The following is a 9,171-nucleotide window of genomic DNA, read 5'->3' as shown; positions in this document are numbered from 1 at the left end:
ACCACCACATTGAAGACCCAGAGGGCAGCGAGCAGGAGCAGACCCAGTGGGCCAGCCCCAGCCAGGAGCAGAGCGGATGAAACAGGCTGCCCAGTGCTGGCAGCGCCCAAACCATCGGGGAAACCCTCCACGCTGCACTCGGGAGCCTTGAGCCGCACTGGGTAGAGATGGTCAGCAGCACCGGGGGGGCGCAGGGGGCAGGAGCCAGCCGTGTCCCCGCCCCCCCCGGCGGCTTTGTCCCCCTCGGAGCTAGAGCTGCAGCAGGACAGGGCCAAAACAAGTTTTGCAGCAAATTAGGGCAGCGGCTCTAAATGTTATCATTATTTATTTATTTTAACAACACTCATGTCCCGGCGGGCGGAGGCGCCGAGTGCCTGGTTCAGCCTCACCCCGCCGCCGTGTGCGCCGCTGCCCCGGGGCAGGCAGCTGGGGCCGGCCCTTGTCCCGGGGGGACAAGGGGACTCCCGGTTCTCCAAGAGGAGGTGTGGTCCAGGCGTCTGTCACTTCTTCTCATGATGCCCCCTCCACGGACCTGGGCGCCAGTGAGGGTCTTCATGGCCTGCCCCATGCTCCTGTTCTGGGGTCTGCAGATGGGTGAGCATACCCTGCCCCCACCCCCTCCATCCCCCTTCCCCTCCCTAGTTTTTTGAGAGGTACTGACTTGAAATCGAGAAAAGGGGTACAGTGGGTCTGGGACCCCTCCAGGGGAGAATTCCCCAGCTTCAGCCCTCGCAGAGCAGCAGCCCATAGGAATCACAGCCTAGAGCTCGGCACCCCCCTCGTAGGGAGCTGGAAGCTAGGACTCCCCTTCCCCTGCAGCTTCAATCCACAAACTGAGGGACATAACGTCCCCCTCCTCTGCCATCAGGTATCAGCTACTTCTTTACCCATCCCTCTGACCTGCACAGCCCCAGCACCGACTTTATAAGGCCAAGCCGTTTGGTGATTTTTTTTTTCTTCTTTTTTTTTCGGGGGGGGTGTGAGGGGGGAGCTGGGGATGAAGAAACTCCTTTCCTCGTGTGCTCTTCTCTGCTGTCATTCACTCGGCTCCTTTCAGCATCCAGCCAATGGAGAGTGAGGGCCCGGGAGCAGCAGGCCTTGGCTAGCGTGATTGATGGGCAAGCGGGGCTCTCGCACTCGCACTCCGCCGCGGCCACGCTCCGCTCCGCGGGGCTCCCGGCTCCCCACCGCCCGAGGCGGCGAGGGCTCCCCAAGGTCCCTTCGTGTGTGTGTCGGTGCGCGTGTGTGTCTCGGGTGAGTGGCTCCTGGCTCGGAGTGGTTGTGTCTCGGTGGCGTGGGGCTGCCGGGTTTCATCAGAACGGGACGGCTGTGCGTGGGTAGCGGTGTCGCGTCTCTGCTCCTGGAGACTGTTGGGTCCCGTGGGGGTGCGTGGAGAGACTGTGGAGCTCCCGAGCCTCGGCTGGGCACAGCTGTCGTGTCCCGGGCTGCGGGGTTGGCTACCTCCCGTGCCTCGGTGGCGCATGGCTCTGCTGTTGGGTCTTCGGCCTGAGCGTGAGGCTACCGTGTCCCGTCTGTGCGTGGCTCTGCTGGCGTGTCTTAGGGTGCGTGACTGCCGGGCTATGGGACCGAGCGTGTAGCCGGCGTGTCCCGGCTGTGCGCGGCTCCGTTGCGTGCCATTGCCGTGTTGCGGGGCGGAGGTCCGGCCCCGGTGCCCTGCAGCGTTCTGCGCGGCTCCGCTGCCGGGGCCGGGCGGCGGCGGCTCCCGGACGGTGGCATGGAGCACCTCGGGGCTCACCACCTTCACCAAGGCCAAGCCGAGCCCATCAGCTTCGGCATCGACCAGATCCTCAACACGTCGGAGCCGGGCAGCTGCATGGTGTCTCACCCGCGGCTGCAGGACTCGGCGGACTACGGGCTGGGCTGCATCGTGGGCAGCGCCTACAACACAGTCACGGGCAGCTACGGGGCCAGCGGCGGTACGGCCGGTGCCTACACCGGCACCTCCTGCAGCATGGGTGGCCTGCCCGGCTCCTACAACGTGAACATGGCGGTGAGCATGAACGGCAACACCTTGAGCTCGGCCGGGGGAGTGATCCGCGTCCCGGCCCATCGCCCGGTAGCTGGCGGAGTGCACCAGCCCCTCTCCGCCGCCGTCCCGGCCGTGAACGGCATGAATAGTCTCACGGGGCTCACCTTTCCCTGGATGGAGAGCAACAGGCGGTACACAAAAGACAGGTTCACAGGTGAGTCGGGACCCCCTCTTTTCTCCCTGCTCCCGCCGCCCCACTGCCTTCCCCGCCGCCCGGCCTCGGCGCGGCAGCCGCTGACCGCCGGGGAAGGCAGGATCCGACCCCGGGTGGTGAGAGTGATCTGTATCGCCCTGGAAACTCGGTCCTGGACGAGGCCAGGAGTAAGAAGAGGTGGAAAATCAGGCGCATTCGGTCCCCTTTAAGCGCGTTGGATTTGGGGGTTTATATTATTATTAACATTATTATTATTATTTCGAGTGGGGTTTTAGTTGTCATTGATTTGGTGTATGTTGTGGGTTGAGTTTATTTTTGTTGTTGCTGCTGTTGTTGGTTGGATTTTTTTAGAGGGCTTTTGTGTTGTTTTTTGTTTGTTTTGCCCGGCAAAGGCGGGCAGGGAGGAAGCAGGATGGCAAGCTCCGCATACCTCTCGCAAGCCTCGGGCGCGGCTGCCTGCTCCCCACCGCCCAGGGAAAGTTTCTCTCACGGGGAAGGTTATTGCGGGGCCGCAGCCCGGCCGGCGGGGAAGAAACCGCGCTCACGGCCTTTCCCCGTCCGGGAAGGTCGGCTCGTTGCCGGACGCTCTTAGGCCTGTTTTGGTTTATTTTTCCGGTGCGTACCGTAACGGGGCCGGTTTGCTCTGGCTGCGGGCTTTGGTTCAGCCTTTTCCCCGCCAAAAAAAGACTTTTTGCAGAGCCCAGCTTGGACTGGAGCCTCAGCTCGGCCCCGCCGCCAGTTCCAGGTGTATCTGGGCTCTTCTTTCGGCGGCAACAAAGCAACAATTCGAAAGACGAAAATAAATAATTTTTATAAAACCCAAACAAACACCAAAACACTCAACGAAATTGAAACGAGGAGAAAAAAACCGGTCCCTGCTCCTGCAGGTCCCGCTCCGGCCCCTCTTCCCGGGGGCCGAAAACAAGGCCTGGTTTTTGCAAGTTCACGTTTGATCCCGGCCCGATCGTGCTTGTCTCGGGCACGGCCAGGAGCGAACAAATGGGCAGTTCCCCGGGCAGGCACCGGGCTGAATGCCACGGAACACGGCCCGCCCGAGCCACGCCGCTAGTTCTCCCCAGTCATATTTTTTTCGTAATGAAAAAAAAAAAGCAAAAGGGAAAAAGATAAAGCAAAAAACAAATTAAAGCCAAACGAATCCCAACTCCCGTTTCCAACCCGGAAAGTTATTTCCCTTGTACGAAACGGCGGGAGAGTAGCCGCGCTCAAACGAAATTAAACCGAGTCCCGTTTGCACGGAGCGCGGAGCTCCGTTTCGGTGCCAGAACCGGCGGCCGCCACCGGCCTCCCCAGCCGCCGCCCTCCTCTCTGTCGGAGCCGAGCCATGCGCGATATGTGGCCGCAGCATGCGGGGAAGGCGCCGGGGCCGCTGCCGCCGCGTTTTTGCATCCCGTGTGCGGGTGTCGACGGGGAAACGGCGGCTTCGCAGCGGGCGGGGTCCCCAGCCCAGCGCCCGGGAGCCGAGGCCCCTCTGCTGATGTGTCGCTGCTTGCTTCTTTGCCTCTCATCCCCCCCTCCTCCTCCCGTGTCCCCCCCAGTGGCCCTCTCACCCTTCACTGTAACACGCCGTATAGGTCACCCCTACCAGAACCGCACTCCCCCCAAGAAGAAGAAGCCGCGCACCTCCTTCACCCGCCTGCAGATCTGCGAGCTGGAGAAGCGCTTCCACCGACAGAAGTACCTGGCCTCGGCCGAGCGGGCTGCCCTGGCCAAAGCCCTCAAGATGACGGACGCCCAGGTGAAGACCTGGTTCCAAAACCGACGCACCAAGTGGAGGTGAGGTGCTGTGGGGAGCCCGGGGGGCAGGGGCGGCCCTAGGGGAGCAGACCAGGCCGGCGCCAGTTCTGCCAGAGGCACCGGTGCCCGTGCATCGGGGTGCGAGCCCTTGGGGAGCACATACAGGAGGGAGTCACGCGCGTGTGTGTGAACGTGAATGTGTGTGTACACGTGCGTGGGAACGCGTGTGTGCGTGCAGCTCCCGTGGATGTGACCGTGCGTGTGTGTCGGGTGCGCGTGTGGCCGTGCGTCCACATGCCCGCTCGTGTGTGTGCGTGCAGCGTGGGTCTGGGTGTGCAAGCAGGGCACGGGTGTACAGCTCCGCACAGCGTGCGGCCCGTGCGGTTTGTGTATGCGGGTGAGCACGCACACAGTCGCCGGCATGGGGATGCGTGTGCGGCGTGCGTGCGGGCAGCGTGCCTTCTGTGTGTGTGTGTGTATGTGCGCACCTATGCAATGGGCATGAACGGGTGTGTGCACACGCGTGTGCGCTGTGCGGAGTGGGGATGGTCGTGCGGTGAGTGCTGGCTGTAGCGTTCAGGAGCGCCCGGCCCAGGGCAGGAGGCGGGGGAGAACGGCGGCGGCAGCCGGGGCCGTCCCGGGGCGGGCAGGAGCCGGATCCGCCGTTGCGGGGGCAGCGGGAACGGCGGGGCAGGGCCGCACCTCGGCATGGGAGCGCGGCTCGGGCCGGATCCTTCTCCCGGGGCTGCTGGGATATCGGGCTCTGCATAACGCGGATTTTCACCCCCCGCGGGGTTTACGGCACCTCCTTGCCAAGATGCTGTCTTTTTGTTTTTCTGTCGGGAGCGTAGATAAAGCCGGTTAGGAGAGGATGAGGAGATCAGGCTCACGCGGAGCCTCTCGGGCTCCGTGGCCGTGATCCAACCCGTCCCGGGCTGCAGCTTCCCAGTGTGTCCCTGGGGCAGGTACTCCAAGCCTGGCTTGTCCGGGCTGGAGACAGGCACTCTGCTCCCCTGGTGGGTCAGAGAAGGGGTTGTTGGTGAGTGCTGAGCACCAGGTGCTTGGGCACATGCAGGCCAAGAAGTGGGGAAAATGCTTTGCCATGTCCTTCCTGAAGGTGAATGGGACAGTGATTGCCTGGGGATGATGGGGTTGGATAAGAAATGAGGGACAAAGAACTTATATAGAAAAACGTGGGTGAGTCCTCCCTCAGCAAGTCCTTCCCTAAAGAGCCCATGGAAGAGCAGCTCTCCAGGTGCCAGGAAGTTTCCAGCCAGAGTGAGCTGTGCTAGCCAGGAGCAGAGTCCTGGTGGAGGAACAGTCTTGCCGTGGCCTGTGAAATGAGGTCAGCCGTGTCTTCTAACCTGGTTTCCTAAGGAAGTGAGGCAAATGCGGCTTGGCTGGCTCTCCATCTGTCTGTCAATACTCCTTGTGTCTCTTGGCTAAGTTCAGCCTCCCTTGGCAGAGGAGCAGAGGATACAAACCTATTCATATGTTTCACAAAAGATAGCTGGGTAAAGAGAAACAAGATCCTGCTTCAGCCAAAGGCGTAATCCTACGCCTGACCTCAGCCATAGTATTAGACATGGGAGAATCCCCAACAGCCTGACCCAGAGAAGTGGAGGCTTGCAAGCTCTGCTTGTTTGCATCGGTGCCTGTTGGATATTGGGACTGGGACATGGGTGCCCCTGGCTGATAGCATTCCTGACTCGTTTGCCTTGGGCTCTTGTGCAGGGTAGGGGCTCTGAGGGATGCCTGGAGCATGGTGTGCTGGAAGGAGCTGCTCACATGCACAGTCTGAACTGGTTAACAGGGAATAGCTGAGAAAAGAGTTTTTTAAAGCCTTCCAAGGCATGTAACTGCTTAAATAAATGCAGGCTAGGGAGGGAAAGTCACCCTTCTGCCTCTTGCCTATGTGTCTCTGGTAGAGTGAGGTGACTGTGTGATCCCTTCCCAAGATCTGAGCTCTTGCTCAAGACACAGACATTGAAGTTTAGTTCCTTCTAGGTAGATTTGAACCTGCAATTCTCAGCATGACATGAATGCATGAATGGGCCAGTTGCTTGGTGCAGAGACGTATTTGGGAGCTGGGTGCTCCTGGCCACTGTGCTCCTGACTTTCCTGGATGTGAGGCTCCCTCCTTTCTCCCAGAGCATCTCTTCATTGTGTGTGGAGTCATTAAATATTCATTGAAGCAGAGACAGAGCCTCTCTGGGCTGCGTGGGGAGAGAGTGCTGCTCTGAGCCCCCCTCTCCAGGATGTCTGGCGTGAGATGTTGACACAGTGATTAGAGCAGGGACTGAGCCCTGAGCTACCTGCTCCTGGGACACCCCAAGCCTGGAGGCTCTGGTGTCCCAGAGGTCTATCGCCTGCATCCTCACCCCCTTCCCCAATGGGGAGCCAGAGACTCCCTGCCCTATGCCACCATAGATGTCACCATAGAGCTTGAAGCTGCCACTTCCAATCCTTGCAGCCAAAGAAGATGAGACATCTCACATCCCTCTGAGCTGCTTAATGAAAAAGCTGCCATTTCCCCTGTTACTGATCTACTGAAGCTGCTGGGGGGCCATAAGCTGTGCCTGGGGATGCCAGGGAGAGAGGGGATGCTTTGGGAGCTGTGAGCTGCACCTAGGTTTTTGCAGCAATTTCACTGAAGGTGCCAGGTGATATTCACCAGTAAAAGCAAAGGTGGCTCTAGGCTGCAACCTCCAGACAGACACTTCCCCCGAGCAAGGGGAGGGTGGGATTTTTATCGTGGATTTAAGTATGTTCAGACCATTTCTACCTATCCCATTCTGTCCTCCCAGACATCTGAGAGCTGGGACCCTACCAGTACTGGAAAGGATCCCTGCAGGCCCCTAATCCCCCTCTCATCAGGATCAGCTCTGCCTGTGTCATTCCAGACAGATGGGTGTCTAACCTGCTCTTAAAAATATCCTCCTTCACCCTGCCCAGACAGTTTATTCTGGGCTTTGATTCTTCTCACAGCTAAAAGTGTGTTTCTAGTATTTAGCTGACGTTTTGCTGGTTTTAGTCCTGCCTGCTGGGAGCAAGTAGTTGTCCTTATCCAAACTCCCAACACCTGGCCACCACAGCTCAGCAGCAGAGGTGGCAGACCTGGGTGCTGGAAAGGCAATACCCAGGGTGACGTTGCCTGTCTCCTGGCTGTGTGGCATTGCCAGTCAGTGACGCCTCACCCCGCTCCTGCCGCATGCTCCTCGCTGGGCTGTTAAATGCTTGGCTCTCACTGCTGGTTACAGAGCACATTTTGCAGGGATTCGCACCTTTTGCAAACACTGTTGGGTGTCCTTTTGGGAGTCTTGGCTCTGCTTTTCCCATGGGCAGAAAATAAACCAGAGCTGTGGGCTGCTCTCAGCTCTATTTAAGTGGAGAATTTTTTGCTGGGGTTGGTAAGATAGACAGCCCCAGACTCCGGTTAATGGGAATTACTGGCAGTTTGTACAGGGAAAGTGGCACCACACTGTGCCTAGGCATACTCTTTTCCTGCCCTCTTCAGTCCCAAGCTCCCAGTGCAACCTATTCTCTCTGGAGATACCCCTTGCTCCCTCAGCCTCCCCTAACCACTCCTTCTCTCCTAGGAGGCAGACGGCGGAGGAGCGGGAGGCCGAGCGACAGCAAGCAAACCGCATCCTCATGCAGCTGCAGCAGGAGGCCTTCCAAAAAACCATCAACCAGCCCATCCAAGCCGACCCCATCTGTGTCCACAACTCCTCTCTCTTCGCCCTCCAGAACCTCCAGCCTTGGTCTGATGACTCCACCAAAATCACCAGTGTCACCACTGTTGCCTCCGCTTGCGAATGAGGCTGGCACCCGCCGGCGGCACATGCACCTTCTGCTGGCGGGGCTGGCTCCGGGGGCACTCGTGGCATCGCTGGGGGCACACATAGCATCCCTGCCTCTCCCCAGAGAAGGCTGGCACCCTGCACTCCTCCAGCCACACGCATGTCCGGCTGGTGAAACCCTCCACAAGGACAGAAAGGAAGAGAAACCACTCCAAAAAACCCTCTCCCTGCCTGTGGGGTTGCTGGAGCAGTGGTGGTATTTTGCCTCCCACCAACCCATTTGTTCTCTTGAAGTCTCTGGTGCTGACCATGAACTTGCTGATGTGTTGCCAGACAAAAAGCCCAGCCCTGACAGACACGGCCGCCGGTGTTCACCCAGCTGGGGAACAGAAAACTTCCTTTGGATTCTGCTGGCGCCAGCATGATGCCTGGGCTCATCCTTGTATATCCATATATATATATATATAAAGTGTGTATATATATATATATGTGTGTGTGTGTGTATACTTTGGACTGATGGCTTGAAACAAAAGAAGGAGGCTCCCTGGAAAGCACGTCTCTGCCACGAGCTGCCTTGGGTCGCCCGCACCGCAGCCATTCGGGGATGCAACAACTGGAGGAAAGCACAGCAATTTGTGCTCATGCCAGATGGGAACCCTTCAGATCTCACCTCGCTGGCTCTCCTCCCCTTTTTCATTAATTTTTTCTTGTGAGGGGGGAGTAAGAGAAGGATCTGACAGACTCCTGAGGATGGTAAATATGATATCTCAATTGTATAAAGAGCCCAAACTGTCCCTGGCTGCCACGGACTCTGTGCCCATCAGTGTGTGTTTTAATAACGAGAAGACCTTTGTGGCAGTTTGTGGGGGTAATGCATTTTTTTTCTTCCGTGGATTATTTCCATATCATTTGCAAAATGTTGTCCAATGTTTTATTTTACCTTTAGAAGGCAGTTCCTGACGGCAAAAAAATCGATTTCGCTCTCAACCGTTTAACTTTGTCGTTTCTTTGATTGTACCGAGAGAATGAGACACAATTAAACAAAGCACTTCTTATAGCAAATGCCAGGAATATATAGATAGATATATATACAGTATATATTTTTCAGTTACTTATAATGTAAAACAGCACTGCCAATTTAAGCAGCTAGTACAAACAAGCAATCAGAAAACCTATTTTCAGTGAGATTTTTAAAGGCGTCCGTTCGTTTGGTTCCTTTAAGTTATGCACTTACAAGGTGTTTTATGTGTATTCATTTTTATAAAGTGCTTGTGTAATTTATGTGGAAACAAAAAAAAATAAAAACCAAAATCTCCAGGGTACTGAATAAATCATTTAAAGCCTTGCTCTTCCCTGTCTATTAGTTCCCCGAGAGGAGACAGCAAATCACAACTACTGCTGAAGCCTCT

General features: G+C 57.3%; 1 protein-coding gene across 1 annotated transcript; it reads left to right on the top strand.

Moving 5' to 3' along the window:
• Positions 1 to 1,735: 1,735 nt before the first annotated feature.
• TLX1 (T cell leukemia homeobox 1) lies at positions 1,736 to 7,781 on the top strand. Its single transcript, XM_062001675.1, has 3 exons — positions 1,736 to 2,204; positions 3,797 to 3,998; positions 7,559 to 7,781. Exons 1-3 carry the CDS (start codon positions 1,736 to 1,738, stop codon positions 7,779 to 7,781), a joined length of 894 nt encoding a protein of 297 aa, XP_061857659.1.
• Positions 7,782 to 9,171: the final 1,390 nt, after the last annotated feature.

Source organism: Colius striatus, chromosome 8 (assembly GCF_028858725.1).
Source record: "Colius striatus isolate bColStr4 chromosome 8, bColStr4.1.hap1, whole genome shotgun sequence".
Taxonomy (NCBI): Eukaryota; Metazoa; Chordata; class Aves; order Coliiformes; family Coliidae; genus Colius; species Colius striatus.
The sequence above is the reverse complement of the archived record's forward strand: the minus strand, read 5'-3'. Positions and strand labels throughout refer to the sequence as shown.